Source organism: Ursus americanus, chromosome 3 (assembly GCF_024610735.1).
Source record: "Ursus americanus isolate L20-20 chromosome 3, mUrsAme1.1.p, whole genome shotgun sequence".
NCBI lineage: Eukaryota > Metazoa > Chordata > Mammalia > Carnivora > Ursidae > Ursus > Ursus americanus.
In genome coordinates this window covers 5,090,481-5,110,445 of record NC_142129.1, presented here as the reverse complement: position 1 = coordinate 5,110,445, position 19,965 = coordinate 5,090,481, and the positions used below count along the sequence as shown (strand labels likewise).

The 19,965-nt window shown below is 46.8% G+C and overlaps 2 protein-coding genes across 21 annotated transcripts in view; one reads left to right on the top strand and one right to left on the bottom strand.

Moving 5' to 3' along the window:
- Nucleotides 1-4,877, bottom strand: part of KMT2C (lysine methyltransferase 2C) — a 272,287-nt gene extending 267,410 nt beyond the window's left edge. For 18 of the 20 annotated variants that reach the window (XM_087860666.1, XM_087860664.1, XM_087860672.1 and 15 more), the window contains exon 1: nt 3,783-4,183. In XM_087860666.1, the coding sequence (XP_087716792.1) occupies nt 3,783-3,943 (161 nt within the window). In that variant the 5' untranslated portion in view covers nt 3,944-4,183. Of the gene's footprint in view, nt 1-3,782; nt 4,184-4,732; nt 4,816-4,839 lie in introns of those variants that run through there. The other 2 variants (XM_087860661.1, XM_087860660.1) reach the window with 2 other exon arrangements.
- Nucleotides 4,878-11,547: 6,670 nt separating this feature from the next.
- Nucleotides 11,548-13,532, top strand: CCT8L2 (chaperonin containing TCP1 subunit 8 like 2). The gene has a single exon (XM_045793673.2). The coding sequence runs from the start codon at nt 11,802-11,804 to the stop codon at nt 13,467-13,469; it is 1,668 nt and encodes a 555-aa protein (XP_045649629.1). The 5' UTR covers nt 11,548-11,801; the 3' UTR covers nt 13,470-13,532.
- Nucleotides 13,533-19,965: the final 6,433 nt, after the last annotated feature.

The following is a 19,965-nucleotide window of genomic DNA, read 5'->3' as shown; positions in this document are numbered from 1 at the left end:
ACCTTTTTCTTACTTATTTCAAGTTCACAGCTATGGAAATGAGATTTTGTTGGGGGAGGGGCCTTACAAATATAGAATAGCAACAGTCATCTGCAGCAGAGCCATTTTTTTGCTGTCCCTTGTATGACATCACTGGTTGTGCCCAATTTTCTACAACAATAAGGCTCAAGGTGGCTTTCTAATAACAGCAATTGCTCTCTGAAGAGAAAGTGGTTCAGAATATAAAGAGTTTTTTTTTCAAAAAGAGTCAAGGATAGTGCCTCAGAAATCCTATCCCTACCACCTGCTTCTCCACCACCCCCACACCCACACCCACCCCATCCCTAACATTAACTTTGTTGACTTGGTAAAAAATATGGAATGGTTGTCTTCCCAATTTAGTAATGTGAATATATATTCCAAGGAAAAAAAAAATAAAATCAAAGCTTTGAGAAAAGTTTCCTAAATATTAACAGAAAATTAGACCTCTAGTATGTGCCTCCTCTGTGGGGAGCTTCTTCACCAAGGGAAAGACCTGTACCTCTGATAAAGACTACGAGCTATTCCAAATAACCAATTAGATAGTCCTTACTGTTAAGGAGAACTTTTAAACAAGCGTAAATTTCACTGTTCCACTTCACATTTGTGCAACAGGAAATCCTTATTTATATACCTACTTTTTAAACTCTGCCTCTAAGATCAATAGCTTCAGTTCAGAATTCTTTATTTCAGTAAACAATTTTAAAATAACAATAGTTAATTAAAACTAGTAACTATATAGCCTATGCTTTTTAAATGTGATAAAGCAAAAATTATCTATCAATATAAAATAAGGAAATGCTAAAGTTTACTTACCTAATTATTAAAAATTCAAAAATTCAAACTCAAAAAAAGTGTAATTAGCAGTGCATGGTTACCCTCTTTTTCTAAATCCAAAGACAAACACACAAATACACTTTTAAAAAAATACTGTCATAAGACATCTTCTCTAGCACAAAACCACCCACCTTAGTGGCCATCTAAACAACATGGACAATTTAAAAACTTGTATCTCCATCGCACTTCGCACACCAAAAAAAAAAAAAAAAATTAATTTTCATTTCTTAATTATTTGCAGTCCCCTGTAATTTCAGCCTTTACAAACCTGATTTACATTTGTCACAATGCAGCTTCACTTTTAGGATCTTCACTACCCAACTGCAGGGTCTTTTCGGCATGTATGCCAACAATGTATAGAGAGAAACAACTGAAAACCCTTCCCTTTGCTTTCCAGCTTACATACTAGTTTCCACTTACATGTTTCTAAAACAAGCGGAGATTCCATTCCCTGCAAAAGACACCAATTTTTTTTTAATTCACTGAAAAGTTTGGAATCATCAAAGTTACCACTAAGTTTCGTGTGAAGAATGCTGTACCAGTTCTCAAATCCGAGAGAGAAAACTCTCTTTAAGACTTAGAATTGTACTAAACATTTCCCAAAGTGTTGATGCTTTTATACTGTTAGCATCACTCTGCAGAAATTTTCAAATCTGGGGCGCCTGGGTGGCACAGCGGTTAAGCGCCTGCCTTCGGCTCAGGGCGTGATCCCGGTGTTGTGGGATCGAGCCCCACGTCAGGCTCCTCCGCTATGAGCCTGCTTCTTCCTCTCCTACTCCCTCTGCTTGTGTTCCCTCTCTCGCTGGCTGTCTCTATCTCTGTCGAATAAATAAACAAAATCTTTAAAAAAAAAAAAAGAAATTTTCAAATTTCTCAAAGGGCTACTTTATCTTTATTCATAAAATGAGAAAAATTAAAATAATACAGTGGTAATACCCTAGTCCAACCTTTCCTCCGGTGCACCCAGGGGTTGCACTAATACAAATGAACTCATTTAGATCTCAGGGGAGCTGTGCATGTATGTGTGTGCCTGTTTGTGTGTTTGCTTGCGTGTGTGTGCATGTGTGTGCGCGCGCGCGTGCACTTGCTTGTGTTTGGGTGAGGGGCATAACAAGATAGGTCTACTCTTCCTACAGTAAGAATTTAAAAGTAATCTAAAACATACAATAATCCCAAATTAATATTCAGAAAGAAACCAAGAAGAAATAGTCAAAATGGGAAGCAATTAAGTTAAAACCCTAATACACGGCTTGATATGCGTTGCTTTAAAGGATACCAAAAAATGACAAAGTTTAAAGTTACTTGAAACTCCATCTTCCTCCTTTCCAAATTCCACTCAATAGGGGAAGAATGGCATTTTTACAGCAGACATTTCATTACAATGCTCGCCAGTGGCATAATAAACCCTAACTTTGTATCACAAAGAAGCCAATGCAATAATGTGTGTGTGTGTATATACATACATATATATATATATATATATATATATATATATATATATATATATATATCCTGTACTTGTTTCTCTCACGATTTGTCATAGGTAGGTAAGAGCTGGAAATAAAATATGGAGGCAAGTTAAAGGGCCTGAATCATTTTCATAGTAAAAGGATAGCAAAGCAAAAAAGAGAACATCCAGCCGGGGCTTCATGGGTTTCCCACAACCCTGCTCTGCTCTGCCTCAGTGAACATTACTATTTTTACTATGTATCACCAAACATAACACTAATATTACTAAACGAATCCGCCCGAACGACAACAAAACACCAGACTCTCCATAAATGCGCCGTTTCCTGCGCGTCCCAGTGCACCCTTCCACTACCGACAGTTCAATGAGATGATCATATAATGAAATGAGTAAGCAATACACGCCATTCTACAACTTCCGAAGACATTCACAGATCTTCCAGAGCACCCTCAAGAGCCACGAGAGCTGAGCGACTCACTGGCACTGAAACGGGTTTCTTAATTTCCAGGCAAACTTGCCGAATAACCGTTCTGTAAAAAGACATTTCCAGTCCTCCAATAACCCAATTCTAAGTCCTCGTGCATGTTGGAAACCAAACGAAAGCCCTTCCCGAGCCGGTACCGGCTCCGCGCGACGACTTCGATAGAAGTTCGGCAACATTTGCATCTGTCTTCTCTCTGAATAAATGTGCTCTTGCTATTCGGCCTGGTATGGGAATCCTGGCTACGCTTCCAAAACTTCTGCACGCTCTGGCCTCAGCTGTGCGATCACACAGGAGCCGAGCTCCCCGGCGCTGGGCAGTGCGGTTCGGGGGTGGGGGAGGGGGAGAGGAAGAAGTCGAACGACTTCCTAATATATCATTAAAGGATGAAAGCACAGGTTTGGGAGCAAGAAAAGTTAAAGGAGTAGCTAGTTGACAAAGAAAAGCAGCGCGAGTTCTTCCCGTGCCCTTCTCTCCCCCAGAGAAGCCGGCGGGGCGACCACCTGGCCCTGGCGCTTTGACAGCTCCGCGAGTGTCCCGCAGCGGACTGCTTTGTAGTTGACAATGCGCTCGTCCGGGGACGACCTAGGTGTGCTCCGCGGTGGGTTCCTCCAATGACCCAGCTAGGCCGAGGAGAATCTACCAGAAATTTCTCCAAAGACAGAAGCACCAAGAAAAGCCGGCGCAAGGGCCAAACTAAAAAGTAAAGTGTGGCGGCGGCGGCGCGGGCCGTCGGAGCCCCGCTGGGCGGAGTGAGGTGCGGGCACCCGCGGGAGGCCGGGCCGGGCTGCCGCGCAGGGGGCGCGGGGCGCGGGGCGGGCGGGCGCCCCGGGCCGGAGCCGCGCGGCGGGCGGGCCCCACCCCCACCCCGCGGGGGCGGCCGGGGGCGCGCGGGGGCAGGGGGCCGGGCGCGCCGGTGACAGCTCCGGCCCGGCGCCGCGGCTGGCTCCCGGCCTGGCTCCCTCACACTCAACTTACTTCTTTCTGGCTCTCTGGAAAGGGGAAGCGCCATCTTTGCGAGGCCGGCCCCGAGGTCTTTTGTCTGCGGCTGCGGGGCTCGGGGCCGGGGCTCCGGGCTCCTCGGGGGGTGGTGGCGGCGGCTGCGGCTGCTCCGCGCTCTTGTCCTCCTCCGACGACATCCTAGTCACCAGGAAAGACACATGGATCCTGGTCCTCCTCCTGGGGGGCTCCTCCCGCCGCCGCCGCCGCGGCCGCCGCCGCCGCCGCTGCTGCTCGGGTTCCTCCTCCCCGGCTCAGCCTCTCGCATTTCCCGCAGCCCCGGGAGCAGCAGCAGGTACCGGGAGAGGCGGCAACATGGAGCGAGCAGGACACGCACTCACACACATACGCGCGGGCGCGCGCACCTCGGCGCGCAGGGGCCGGGCGGGGGGCGGCGGGCGGGGCGCGGGAGGGAGGGAGGGAGGGGCCGGCCGGCCGGGCGGGAGGTGCGGGCGGCGGCGGCGGGCGGGGCGCGGGCGGGGGCCGGGCGGTGCGGGCGGGCGGGTGCGGGGCGGGCGCCGGGTGGGGCGGGGCGACTGAGGGGGCGCGGGGGGCGCCGGCCGGGGCTGCTCCCGCGCCCCTCCCCCAGCGCCCGCGGGCGGGTGGAGAAAGGGGCCGCGGCGCGGGGGGCGGCGGGCCCGCGGGGAGCGGCGGGCGGGCGGAGGGTCGCAGCCCCGCCGGCCGCCCCTCCCCCGCGCGGGCCGCGTCAGGCCGGGCGGCGGCGGCGAAGTTTTGACAGCTGCTCCAGTTGTTGTTGTGGGTTCCGGGCTGCGCGAGCGCCGGCCCCTCAGCGCCCGCGCCCGCCCTCCCGGGCCGGGGAGGAGGAAGTTTTGCGGGTGTGCGTGTACCACACACAGACACACACACACGACCGTGGCCGTCGCGCGAAGGCCGCGCCGGGTCTCCCCCGGGCGCCCCGCACCACAGACCTCTCAAACTCGCCGCCGTCTCGCCCACACACGGCCGCCGCGACGCCCCCGCCCCCTCCCCCACTCCTCGGCCCCACCGCCCCCCGCGCGCCGCCGCTGCCACTCACAGGGCTCGCTCCGCGCATGCGCCGCCCGCGGACGCGCCGCCGCCGCTGACCTCACCGCCCCTCCCCCGCCCCCGCTCCCTCCTCCCTCCTCCCCCCTCCCCTCCCCTCCTCTCTCCTCCCCTCCTCTGACGCGGCCGCCGGGGCTGCGCCGCGACTCCGGCTCCGGCTCCGGCTCCGGCTCCGGCTCGGGGGAGCGCCAAGCTGCGGATGCGACGATCCGGGATCGGGATCCAGGGAATGCGCGGCGCGCGCCGGGGGAAGAGGAGGGCCGCGGCGGCACTCCGACTGCGCCCGGGCTGCCGGCGAGCCGGCGGCCGCGGAGCCTCTCCGCCTCCCCCCCCGCCCCCACCCCCGCCCAGGGCGCCGCCGCGCAGCCCCCGCGCGCCCACCCGCCCGGCAGCCTGAGGGACCGAGCCCGCGGATGTTCCAGCAGCTCTCGCGGACGCGGAGTGCAGGGCGACTTCGCTGCGATCCGATTCCAGGGAGAGTTTCGTTATTATAACGTCATTTAAAAAAATGGGCCAGAAAAGGCTTATAAAGCTGTCAGACAAAAAACGGTGATATTTTGAGGAACAAAACGCCGAAAGACACAACACACCAATAAGAACCCCACAACTTGATTTTGATGTGCCGTGTTTTGGGATGCCCAGAAATGCAAGTATTTCTGAGCCACCCCACGATACGTTACAATGGTAAAGGAAAAATGGGGCTAGAATGGGAAATGGGCACTTTCCCAGAAAGGACTGTCACACATGTAGACTTTTTATTCTGATGGGTAGGTAACTCTTCCGTGCTTTCCTTTCCATTCACTACTGATCAGTGTATGTGAATTGAGGGAGACTATTAAGACCTATCAGCATCTGCAGAAGCGCTAGGTCAACTATCATGTAAGGAGCATGCCCTCTAGGCCGGACACACTGGGCACCTTCGGATTATGGCTCCTCTCCATCTTCGCAACACAGTGCGAGGCTCATGCTGTATATTCTGGTTTCCCAGCTAGGTTGTTCACCTTCCATTTCTCTCAATAGCCAGAACATAAACTTTGAATTGTGTTTCCTATTTGGCCAAAGTATACACAGTTTGATTTCCAGAGCCTATTCTGACTAAGAGCAGTTCTTTGAAATGGCTGAAATGAGGACTATAATAAGATAGTCATTTGAATTCCTACAGGGTTTAATCTCTGCTGGCTTGTTCAAGTTTACTAAATTTACAGCCACAGGGATTTTGAGATTGGGGAGAAGCTGACTTGGTAAATGCAAACTATAAATTAAAAGTGTCTAACTATTAGAAATACAACATGCCTAATGATAAATTGCCTAATGATAAATTTATGAAGCGATATATTTAAAGTTTTTTCATTACTCTTCAACATTTTTCTCTGCACATTACACTTTCAAAAATCGGATTATTGATCCAAATGTTTATCTGCGTTCATTACTGAAATTAGAGCAGTCATTTCCAACTGTGAGTTTCACATGCACAAAATTATGTATCAGGATAATTTACTTTAGTATACTTCTTCAGCACTTGGGAGAATTTAAGTGCCAGTATGTGTAAATTGCAAGTCACTCCTGCTGGAGAGAAGTTTTAAAAGGAAACAACTAGGGACTGAGAACACAAAAGTGGGTAGAATGGATGAAAATGTAAGAAATAGAGGTTTGTGCAGTGATGCTTCCGGAGAGAAAAGATGATGAAGGATAGTAAGCCCAGCCTTAAATCTCCATTCCTTTGGCTACTGTGAGCAGACAAGCAGTTGGGATCTGTTTAAATAGGAGAGCAGGCTTGTTGGCCTGAAGTTATCATGGGCAGAACAAATAAAATATAATTCAGGATGCAAAGGAAGGATTCAAATAATACCTGTTTAACATAAAGATCTTCCAAAGGTTTTTCCATGTCCACGATCCAAATTTCAGAGCTCTGAGACCACGATGACAAAAAGCCAGAAAGTCATGTAGCTGAGGTTACTCAAAATTATAAAATTAGAAAGGTGTGAGTGCCTGGAAGCACCAAATGCAAAAAGGAAAAATTTTTAAATGTCTAATTTTTCAAAAGCACGCATTTTTAAAACATGGTAGATACGCACCAAAATGTTAACAGCAATCATCTCTGAAGGGTTGGATTACAAGGGACTTTCACTTTCTATATTACATTTTTCTATAATGTTTGAAGCTTTCAGAGCACATGCAGTATAATATGTATTAAATATTTAGAATGTGGCTTGGGAGGTGACAATTGTTATCTACACCAAAGAAAAAGCAACATCTCATGGAACTAAGGAAAATAACCTCAAAGTGTCTAGCAAAAAAAAAGTGATGATAAATAAAAATTCACAGTACAGCACCCATTCTTACTAATTGGAGGCCTATAAATGTCATTGACAAAGACATATGTCTTTATTTAGAGTTCGTTTTGCTTTTTTTAGTGAATGTAAAATATTTATAAGTCTCTCCCATAGGTTCACTAGCAATTGTCTCTCTCTCTCTTTTTTCCCCCCATAAAGTCTTAAGCTCCTCAGCATTTTTTAGGAACCAAACTTTTACAGTTGTTGAGGACCACTGAAAACTGAAATTCTAGATCCGCTGATCTTTATGTTCGTATTTTTACTATTGAAGTTACACTTTAAAAAGTTGCAGCCATAGGCTATCAATTTTTGTCCTTTCTCAGTGAAAAAAGGTTTTTTAAAAGAATTGCAGGAGCACGTGGCTGGCTCAGCCAGTAGAGCACACAAGTCTCGATCTCAGGGTTGTGAGTTTGAGCCCCATGTTAGGTGTAGAGATTGCTTTAAAAATAAAAAATAAAATTTTAAAAGAATGTCAATCATTTAAAATTAGGTCACATTTACTCCACAGTGTGTTTTTAGCTTTGAAAATTCTTATTGCTTCCCATGAGTTATTTCAGTAATGCGTACTGTGTACCTGTTGGACAGAAAAATTAAAGGAAGAAACTGAGAAGTAATTAAACAGCACATTCACCTTCAAAAATAATTTGTGTATGAACGTGAGGAGTAAGTAGATGTTTCGCAGCACATTTCGTATAGATATGAATCTTGCCCTCTAGGGGTCTATGTTTTAAGCCTGGCACTACTTAGCAAGATAAACACAACAAGGGCAAGCAGGCAACTGAAAAATAAACATGGGAAAACATACAAATAGAAAGATTAAATATTTACATCCATTGTGTACAAGACCATAGTTTTAATAGAAATGCATCTGGGGATCTGGGGGGAAGGGCAGAGGTGGAGAAGTCAGCAGACAACTATGTCTATTTAGAAGAGGGATATAAAAACATTCTGCCAGCCAGTGTTATAAACTAGAAACCCTACCCCAGCCTCCCCAGCCACCCCCTTCCCCCAACACACACACACTCTTAGGTTCCTCTCCTTTATTGATAATACAAGACTACTACTGCATTAGTTCCCCAGGGCTATTGCAACAAACTACCACAAGCTGGGGGCTTAAAACAACAGAAATGTATTCTCTCACAGTTCTGGTAGCTAGAAGTTCAAAACCAAGGTGTTGGCAGGACTGGTTTCTTGTGGTAGGCTCTAAGGAAGAATTTGTTCTATGCCTCTCAGCTTCTAGTGGTTTCCCACAATCCTTGGTAAACTTGGCCGTAAGTGCATCACTCCAATGGCTATCTTCCCTGTGTCTCTGTGCCCTCACATGATCTTCTCTGTGTATGGGTCTCTTCTCTTCTCGTAAGGACACCAGTCATATTGGAATAAGAATCCACCCTACAACAGTATGACCTCATCTTAATTAATTGCATCTGCAACAATCTTATTTCCAAATAAGGTCACATTCTGAGGTTTGGGGGAGGATGTGGATGTCGGGGGGACAATATTCAACCCAGCTTAGATACCAAACAGCCTATATTGTTGCCTACCCATTTTAGCAGATCAAAATGTATATTGTTAGAAAAAGTGTATATAATGGGTTAACTGCATGCAAAGTTTTCTGGGCACAAGAGAGTCACATTTATTTTACACCTAATCAATTTATCTGTAGGATAAAAAAAGTTAAAGTGAATTTAACAATGACAGTGCCCACATAGTAATAAGTAAAATTACAATTTAGTAGTTCCTTGGTTAGTTTGATGTAGGTAAAGGTAGATCAAAAAATGTCTGTCCAAAATGTACCATTTGGGACCTGTTTTCAGATCGAAGACAATGATCAGATCCTCACTTTACCCTGTGCTGTGAGGTGAAATGGACGAAGATACCGCAACATAAAATTATATACCTTACAATGGAAATGCAACTCAAGAGTCCCACTCATCACTCTTCCCACTGAAGTCTAAATTCCTTGGCATGGCCCCCTTGGCCCGCCACCCTCCAGCCAAAGTGTCCATCCCTCCTCCCTGCCCCCTTTCTCCGCACAGTGAGCTCCAGCCTTCAGAACTACCTTTGGTGGAGTACAAACTTCATCAGGCTGTCCCAACTCCCTTCCCTTCTCGCGTGGCCAATCCCTGCTTCTTTAGATGTCACTTCCATCCCTGACCACTGCTCTCCCCATGACAATATGTCCCCCCACCCATGCTTCTACAACACCCGTGCTTTCCCCATCACAACTCTCGTGGCCTGGAATGTATCCCACCCTACACCCTTGTAGAGATGGCTGCCGTTGTCTGCCTTACTCATCCTTTATGATTTAACAGCAGCTCAATAAATAGTTGTGGAATAAGTAAAATAAATGGGAAAATATATGTGAAGTGTAAGAGAAAGAGCTAAGATAATCCTTTACAGGAGTGTTTATTTCACCCCCCCCATACACCAGGAGTGTTTATTTTTTAAAAAGAAATTGTATCTTTATAAACAGTGTCAATATGCATACTTTGCTACATTTTATAACTGTTACATTTTACATTTCTATAAAGAAACCAACTAGTAGTCTTTGCCCCTATACCCAACATTTATTATATGACACTCTTCTCAGGGTTATTGGCTTCCAGAAGCCTGGGCATGTAGGTTCACACCTGTTTCCAAAGGAGTCTCCAAAATCAAAAGAGTTCAAAATAGTTGTTCACAGACGTCAGACAGCATAATATCTCCTTAGAAACATTTCTCCACTTCAACATAATGTTGAGGCAGAAAAATGATTACAGAATAACTTATATGATATGTATCATACAGCCCACTTATGGAAAACTCTAGAAATCCACAACAATCTATGTGATTGTTGAATATATGTGCAAGGTAATAATGTTCATCAAAATGCAAACAATGATTATCTCTGAGCTGGAATTCCAAATGACAGTGGCTTTCTTTGTATTTTTTTTAACTTTTATAATGAATAGCTATTATTTTTACAAAAGCAATCAAATTGTTTTTCAAAGAAAAAGTTTTTTTCTCCAAAATTATCTCCAATTTAGCCTTAATTATATTTCACTCTCATATATATATATATATATATATTTTTTTTTTTTTACTTTTCTTTCTTGCTATCATCTTGTCTGTGGAAATATTAAAACAATGCCCACCATATAATCATGACTCCTGACTGGTATAATCAGGTTCAGAGTTCTTTTTCTCCCCCTTGGGGACAATTGCTATTTTTTTTAATACTTTATTTATTTATTTGACAGAGACAGTGAGGGAGGGAACACAAGCAGGGGGAGTGGGAGAGGGAGAAGCAGGCTTCCCAATGAGCGGGAAGCCCAATGCGGGGCTTGATCCCAGAACACTGGGATCATGACCTGAGCCGAAGGCAGACGCTTAACCACTGAGCCACCCAGGAGCCCCATGGGGACAGCTGCTATTAAACAAAGTAAAAAGATTTTTCCAAACGAAAACGAATGGTATTGCTCTGTCTTTCCCCTACTCTTAATAATCGTAATCTTTGTCCCTTGCAGCTGGTGCTCTGCCTAACACCTACAGAAGTTACATTCATGTGATGCAAATCTCTTCCCCTCCCTGGTGTCCATGTTCCTGTCCCTTTGTATTCCTCATTCCATTGAACATAGTGGGTGCTCAATCTAGATTTATTAAGCTAAAAAAGGAGCAAGCATTGCCTCCATAGGCTCTATTTGAGGAAAGGAGGGACCGAGGGAAGGAGGGAAGAAGGGCTCCTGGAGGGAAGGAACTGAAATTCTGGGGGTTGAGGGTAAGACTTGGGGAGCCTAAATTCATTCCCTGTGGTTTTCTACCTTCCCCACCACTGGGAGGCTAGTCACTTGCACTCTGCTGCAAACATTTCTGTTAGTTTTTCTGTGGGCTGTCAGCATCTTTCCCTCCCTTGTCTTGACCTGCCTTCGCCAGCTCAGTGACATCGTTGTCATTGGAAGAAGCATCACACACCTGCAACCCGAAAGACAGACCAACAAACACCGTAAGGAACCTGATGAACAGCACCAACGGAATAGGTGGCCAAAGAGACAAAGGCAGATAACACGACCTAGCTTGTAGTACATAGTCCTTTGCAAGAAAGTAAAACAAACCTGCTTCCCACTGAAAAACTACAACACACATCACAGGAGCCACAGCTTCGTCCGGAATTTGTCTCCAAAGTTTAAATGAAACTCTGGGGCCCGGCGCATACGTGTGTCCCTCTTCTGCCGGATGACCTGGCCTGACTTCTGCCTGCACACAGGGCCTCCCAAACTCTAGGCATCCTTCTGTGACCTCATTGTCTGCCCCCCCCCCAGTTCCACGGGCCGCTCTGTGACGTCATCACGGTCATGTCTGTTTCAGCTCCCAGCTTCAGAGGCCCCACGAGCCCCGATCCTTACAGATCAATCTGGGGAGTGGTTGAGGGCTGAGCTCTCAGCAGATCATCCCTGCACCGGATCCTGGAGCGCCAAATTCTCCAGATCCCAGGGGGGGCCGGGGGAGGGGGCGCGGGCACTCGGCTCCTTTTTCCACTGACCCCTTGAGAAGTGTCAAAGATCGGCTTCCCGGGAGCCCTCACCCCGGCTGCTAGAGCGCCTGGGCAGCCGGCCCGCCGGGGTCCCGCACTCGGCAGGTGATGGCCAGCAGAGCCACCTCGGCGCCGCTGCAGCTGCCTGAGCGCCTGGGGCCCGGGCCGAGGCGGCGCGCGAGGAGCCCAGGAGCGCAAGAGCGGCACCTGCTCAGCAGCGTGCCCGCGGCGCAGACCTTGGCCAGAGTCATCCGGCCTTGCTACGGCCCCCACGGCCGACAGAAACTGCTGGTCACCGCGCGAGGAACCAACGTGTTCACCGGCTACGCCGCGGCCATCCTCCGGGCCCTGAAGCTGGAGCACCCCGCCGCGCGGCTCCTGCGCGAAGCAGCGCACACACAGGCGGAGAGCAGCGGCGACGGCGCGGCCTTCGTGGTGCTGCTGGCGGAAGCCCTGCTCCAGCAGGCCGAGCACCTGCTGCGCGCCGGCCTGCCTCGCTCGCAGCTGCGCCAGGCCTACGCCGCCGCGACCGCCGAGACCCTGGCCCTGCTGCCCTCCCTGTCGATCCGCTCCCTGGGGCCTTTGGAAGATCCCTTTTGGGCCCTCTATTCGGTGATGAACACCCACACCGCGTCCCAGATGGACTACTTGACCAAGCTGGTGGCCCACGCGTGCTGGGCCACCAAGGAGCTGGACGGCAGCCTCCACCGCGAGCGCGTGGGGGTGTGCACCCTGCGAGGGGGCAGGCTGGAGGACTCGTGCCTGCTCCCGGGGCTGGCCTTGTGTGCGAATCCCTGCGGGCAGGTGACCGCGGTGCTGACGGGAGCCAGGGTGGCTCTCTTTGTCTGCGCCTTTGGTCCTGCCAGGCCAAACGCTCCTGCAACCGCACGTCTCTCTAGTCCTGATGACCTAAGTAAATTCAGGAAAAGAAATGAACAGTTGATAGAAAAGCAAGTAGCCCAACTGGAAACTGCATGTATTAATGTGGCGGTGGTATGGGGGGACATCGATGAGAACACACTGACGAAGGCTGATAAGTACGGCATCATGGTGATTCAAGCTAGGTCCCGGACGGACATAGTTTACTTGAGTGAGGTGCTGGGCACACCTTTGATGCCCTATCTGCTTCCTCCCCTGAAGCCAGGGAAGTGCCAGAGGGTATATCAGCAGGAGCTGGGGGAAGGCTCCGTTGTAATATTTGAATGGGAATGTGCAGGCACCCCCGCCCTCACCTTGGTCCTCAGGGGGGCCACAGCTGAGGGGCTAAAGAGTGCAGAGCAGGCTGTCTACCATGGCATTGATGCCTATTTCCAGTTGTGTCAGGATCCCAGACTGATCCCCGGAGCTGGGGCCACAGAGATGGCTCTGGCAAAAATACTCTCGGAAAAAGGTAGCAAATTGGAAGGGCCTAATGGCCCGGCCTTCCTAGCATTTGCACAGGCCCTTCAGTCTCTTCCTGAAACCCTGGCGGAGAACGCAGGCTTAGTGGTCTCAGAGGTCATGGCAGAGATGAGCTGCGCCCACCAAGCCGGGAACTTCCTGATAGGCGTGGGGGCTGAGGGGATAATAAACGTGGCCAAGGAAGAGGTGTGGGACACCCTAGTAGCCAAAGCCCAAGGACTCCGAGTGGTAACTGATGTGGCTCTACAGCTCCTGAATGTAGATGAAATCGTGGCCAGGAAAAGTCCCACGAATCAACAGGACTTGAATCCTGTTCATCAGAAGGCACGGGAACGCCCATCTCCCGTGAAAAAATCAACTCCTTGGAACAATTAAGTAGCAACATCCTCAATAAAATGGGGATTGCCAAGGAAGGCACAATCTCCCCCAAAAAGAATGTTTGCCGTATTTATTCCCCCCAGGTTTGGTACTATCAGAGTCAGTTTCTTTAGACAAAAACAGCAGAAAGGACCACAAGCTAAAAGTCCTTTTCATTGATTTATTTCCCTTCAGATTCTTGACTTTTTTTCATTTCCTGTTTCTCTCCATCATATTCTGTTCCTTTCCTCCAAAAAGAGCAGGACTCAATCCTATTAAAGATTTTTAAATTGAGTACCTGGGCTTTGGGGATGCAAAAAAAAAAAAAAAAAAAAAAGTACAGGAATCTCTTTCCAACCACTTGAGTTATCTCCACATGATATCCTAATATATCCACATAATGTGAATTTCTGTCTAGATGTCACGTTAGCAATCTGAGAACATCGGTTGCAGCTCACAGGAATGGCTGCACATTCCTGTTGTGATTATTTGGGAGAAGAAGGGCATGTTACTTTAGGGCAGAAAAGGAGGGGAAAAAGAGGAGGCTAAAGGAAAATGAACCGGCAGGCAGCAATAAAATAAAAATAAAAATAAAATAATAAAATTAAATAAAAAATTAAATTCTTGGCATGGATAACGAAAGAACACACACCTTAGAAGTGCGCTAAGGTGGTTGTATAGGTGAGAGAACTGGGGAGCACCTGGCAGCAGAGTATCCCCAGTACGGCTATGATTAGGGGTGGATCCCCCTGGGCACTGAAGAGGGAGTGCGAGAAGAGCTGGGAGCAGAGCAGCACATTATTACCCAAAGCCTTTTCCACTTTAACCATCCAAGTTATTCTGCCTCTGGGAAAAGAGCAGAACCTAGGGACGGAATCTAGGAGATGGGAAGCTGCAATCTCTTACAATCATTAAAAAAAAAAAAAAATGCTCTAAGCATCTGGCAAGAGAACCAGACTCAAGAAACAAATGTCTTATAGTGGGCATATTAGCTTCAACAAAGCAAAACAAATGTGCAAAGATTCCTTTAAAACTTGGAAGAAGTGAAATCCTGAAAAGCTGTTAGTGAACAAAAGATGGGAAATGGAAATGTATAGAACCATACTCATTACTTCTCATTAAAGGTTTATAAAACATCCTTGATGTGTCTTTCCTTGTTTTGTCTCCATCGTTATATTTTAGTGAATATAACTAAGTGCTTTCATATTTCCCCCAAGTTCCATATTGTTCTCATAGTCTCAGATTCCATAACAGTGATGATGATAGAAAGTTAGTTTTTTAAAGCAGTTCAAACAAACTTTACATAAATTTTATTTAATCATCAAAACAAACTTATGAGAAAGGAGCTTGGCTAACTCTCAGTTGCAGGAGCTTCAGAAAAAAGTGATCGACCAAAATCACACAGTAAACAGAAGAGGAAAATCCATTCTCTTATTTGGTGTTTTATCACCTCAATCTTACATTCCTCTATTGTGATGTTTTCAGAGATATAACCCCTATGATTACAAAGAAAGTATGTCTCAAAGGGCCTTTTGAAAATTTACTATGTGTTTTTTAAACCAGACAAAAAGCCTTGTTCATTTTATATATATAAAAGATGGCTCTTGCTCACAGAGAACATTTTAGTTATATATCCAAGACATATGTAATCCAAACAATGTAAGATCATGTATTTTAAAAGTCCTAAGTTTGATATACAGGGGATTTTTTGATAATTTATTTGGGGAGAAATCATATTGCAGCATTAACATCTCCTTTGCCCCTGGACAGACAGATACACACACAGACACCATTTGTATATATGTCAATACAAGTTAAAATGATCGAGGATAGGGGTACCTGGGTGGCTCAGTCGTTAAGGGTCTGCCTTCAGTTCAGGTCATGATCTCAGCATTCTGGGAACGAGCCCCACATCGGGCTCCCTGTTCAGCGGGAAGCCTGTTTCTCCCTCTCCCACTCCCCCTGCTTGTGTTCCCTCTCTTGCTGCCTCGTTCTCTGTCAAATAAATAAAATCTTAAAAAAAAAATGATCGAGGGTAGTCTTATAAAGAACAAAGAAAGGGATAGCAGACACAAATTTAACTGGCATATGCTGAGAACTTTGAAGGTAAAAACACCTGACCCAAACTTGAAACTTGAGGAGACAGGCAGAATTCGGGCATCTTATGGGATGTGCCGGAGAGGGCCTGGAGCTCGTGCTGCTCAGGCCCCTGAACTGCCTTGGTTCCCATCTATCCCAAGACTGGTGGGTCAGCTCTTCAATTCTGTGAACTGCCAAGGATCCTTCAGATCAGTCTCCCTGAATGAGCCAGACTTGCTTTCCCCTTCTTGTACCTGAAAAAGCATTAGCTGCTCCAGAAGGGAAGGAAACATCAGAGGACAGTGAAGGTGACCACAGGGGCAGCTGGTAGACCGGGCTTAGGGAAGAGGAGCAGAATGGGGAGTTCACTATTAGCTCCAAGTGCTTGGGTATGGAGTTCCTCATAGCTTCAGTTGAGGACACCTCTTTCTCTACAGCCTGCCTCCTGAGCTCTTGCTGCCCAAAGTGTGATCCCTGAGCCAGGACCAGATCACCAATGTGGATTCTCAGCCCTACCCCCCACTGCCCAGACCTACTATGTCAGAATCTGCTTTGTACCATGAGCCCCAGGGGATGGGTGCGTATTAAAGTTTGGGAAGCACTGATTTCAGCAATAACCCCGATTAGCTCTAGCTTGATTATGCTTAGAGTATCCTCTTAATATGGTTAAGTGTTCTGTTTAAGGGTTAAAATCTATGAGCTGGCAAGTTGTTTCTTTTCTCCTGCTGACTCTGGAGAAGTTCCCCAGCATTTGACCTCAGTTTTACTAGATCCCAATCCTGCTTCCAAGGTTACAGGACCGAGGGTCTCAAGTTCTCCAAAGGCCCACAGAGTTGGCCACATATTTCTCTTCCAAGATGTGCTTCCCTTCAACTTCAGAAGCAGCTGAATTTCAGAAATGACGCTTCCCGCAGCACATTTTTTATGGAACTTGCTGTGGGGGGACTTGTCTGTTCTTCCAACCCCAAGCCCTTCCAGTTTAGCGGCATTGTTTTATGGGACTCGGAGCTGACCTGGCAAACAGAGAGCAAAGAAACAAGATCCAGAGAAAATAGGAAAGGAAAATGAAAACTTCTGAGTCCTGGGGAATGAGGGACGTGGCTGCCTGGCTTTGGCGGTGGAGGCTAGGGGACTGAGTCGTGAGAAATGTTCCATCCATTTGGGCACTAGAGAGCACAGACCCAAGATTGGAACCTACAAAAATACTGGAGCCCTAAAGAGAAAAAAAAAAGTAATTGATACCAAACTGTGAAAAGAAGATCAAACCGATAGGAAAGCATTGTCAGTAGTTTGTTTCAATCCTTTGTCTCTATGAACCTCTTCCCAAGAGTCCCTTCTGAAGACAGCCCCTTATGATGGGAGCTCTACCTTCTTGGCCTACAAGTCTGAGGTCGCTTTAGTGCAAAAGCCAAGAGAGAGAGAAAGGTAAGATTAAAGAGAAAAAAACCCGAAAATGCCAAAACTGGGACATCTGAACGGGAAGAAAATAGAATATGGAAGCTCAGGGACCCAACAATTTAATTTGTAAATAAGCAAAACTAGGTTTTTGTTTTGTTTTTAAAGATTTATTTATTTAAGAGTGAAAGCACATGCATGAGTGGGAGGGCAGAGGGAGAGGGAGAGAGAATCCCAAGCAGATTCCAGGCTGAGCGTGGAGCCCGACATGGGGCTTGATCCCAGTACCCCAAGATCATGACTGGAGCCAAACCAAAAGCTGGTTGCCTAACCAACTGTACCATCGAGGCGCTCTAGGCAAAACGAGTTTTAAGATTTGTTTGGACCCCGTCAGCTGGACTGATGTAATTGCACATGTTCCCATCCCCAGACCACTTCCACTTCTGCTTGAGCCTTTCGGGAACAGGAACCAACGGTTAATGATGCTTCACCGTGAACATGAGGGTTGTGAGTGACACTGTTAAGAATCAACTGATGGCGGGGGCAGTCCCCCTCATACTCAATTACCTGACTGAGGTAACTCCACTAGGGAAAATTGTCCCTGTTGTGCTAAAATGCCAAAACCTGCAGTGGGCACAGATCTCAGAATCTCTATGATCCCCAAAATAGCTAACTTTTCTCCCACAACATCACCCCCCCACACACACACACACTACAGAGCCCCTCCCTAACTGGGGAGGGAGAGGAAGAGGCTGGGAGAGAATGAGGGAAATGCTGGCGAGATGTCTAAGGGGCTCACCTCCCAATGGGCTCTAAGGACAGAAATAAAGGTCAGGACAATAGAATCTCCAGGATGGTTTGGGGGTCTGAGAACAGAAGAGATTCTCTGCTTCCAATCAGGAACTCTGGAGCCCAAGAAGAGTTCCGTGTGCTGATGGGATGGAGCAGAAATGCCTGGAGGTGGTGGTGGGAAGAAAGGGCAGGGGAACCTGAGAGCAGTCAGGTTTTCCTGTACCCAAGAAAGAGGAGCTCAAGAACTGACGTGGTTGAGGTCTGGACTGACTGAAAAGAAACGTGAAGGGACTAAATTTACCTGGAATTAACTAGATTAATTATTCTAATTATAATTAGGTAGAAAGCAAGTTGGAAAAGAAGTATTGAAATTATTTAATTACAGAAAGACATCTACACATGCTTCTTATACGTTGAGTTCAGGGCTTGAAAATTCAAACTCTCTACAAATGTGAAGACTGAGTAAGGAATTCAGACAGTGTCCTGCACGCATCAGCAAGGGAGCAGGATGCTGGTCATTGCAGAGCTAAGAGAGACTAGATCCTGGTCAGCAACACAGTGCTACTCCTTCTGTAATGCAGCACATATGCAAGATGTGGTTTCATTCATTATACAAGATTTTTTTAAATGGCTCTCTAGAAGTTTTCTTTTTAACTCACTGAAGGCATCAGAAATGAAAAGTGGATCCCAGTGAGTTTAGGGAAGATAGCCTTTCTAAACCTTACTGAACTCACAACGAAAAACATTTTCAGGATGCCTGGGTGGTTCAGTCAGTTAAGCATCTGCCTTCAACTCAGGTCATGATCCCAGGGTCCTGGAATCGAGTCCCGCATCGGGCTTGTTGCTCAGCAGGAAGCCTGCTTCTCCCTCTCCCTCTTCCTGCCACTCCCCCTGCTTGTGAGCTCTCTCTCTCTGACAAATAAATAAATAAAATATTTTAAAAAAAGTTTTCATATCCAGACCATCATTAATCTTTTCAAACATCTTAATACCTGTGTATTCTGACTCCCATGCCCAGACTTCAGAACCCCAGCTCTGCAGAGGTCCCTCTCTGGGAGCTTACCAGTGCTCACTCTCTTGGGAAGCAACCAAGCTCTGGACAAGTTTTCCCCTCCAGAAAAGATGAGATCTGTCAGCCAATTTCAATCTTCTGTGCATAGATGCAAAATATTACATGGTTCACATTTCATTATTACACTTTAAAAAAGATTTTATTATTTATTTATTTATTTATTTATTTGAGAGAGAGAGAGACAGAGACAGAGACAGAGAGAACGCCAGCATGTGAGCAGGGGTGAGGGGCAGAGGGAAAAGGAAAGAATCTCAAGTAGCCCATACGCTGAGCATGGAGCCCAGGGCAGGGCTCGATCTCACAACTATGAGATCATGGCCTGAGCCGAAACCAATAGTCAGATGCTCAACTGACTGAATCACCCGTGTGCCCCTCATTCCTGCTTTCATTTTGATAAAAAACCTATTTCAGTTTTATTAATGTGATTTGTTTACAAAAGGTATAATAATCTATTGCAATATTATTGTTTCACGAGAAAAATAGTTTCCAAAGTTGCTTGTGATATTTTTTACATTAGCTTTTGAGAAGAATCTGTGCATGCCTTAATTCCTAAAACTGAATAGAAAACATTTCAAAACATACACAGATGTTATTGGAATTTAATTTTTTTTAAAGATTTTATTTATTTATTTGACAGGGAGAGAGACAGTGAAAGAGAGGACACAAGCAGGGGGAGTGCGAGAGGGAGAAGCAGGCTTCCTGCTGAGCAGGGAGCCTGATGTGGGGCTCGATCCCAGGACCCTGGGATCATGACCTGAGCTGAAGGCAGACGCTCAACAACTAAGCCACCCAGGCGCCCCTGGAATTTAATTTTTTTAAAAATGGAAATGTATTTGACATATAACATTGTGTTCATTTTAGGTATACAACATAATACTACAAGTCTGTATCCGTCGGTCTATGTATGATAGAAATGTTTACCCTAATAAGTTAACATCCAGCACCTCACAGTTACAATTTTTTTTTCTTATGACTAGAACTTTTAAGATCTACTCCCTTAGCAACTTTTCTTTTTTTTAAGGGAGGGAGGGGCAGGGGGAGAGGGAGAATTTTAAGCAGGCTCTGGACCCAGCAGGGAGCCCAACACAGGGCTGGATCTCATGACCCTGAGATCATGACCTGAGCCAAAATCGAGTTGGACGCTTAACTGACTGAGCCACGAGGTGCCCCTCCCTT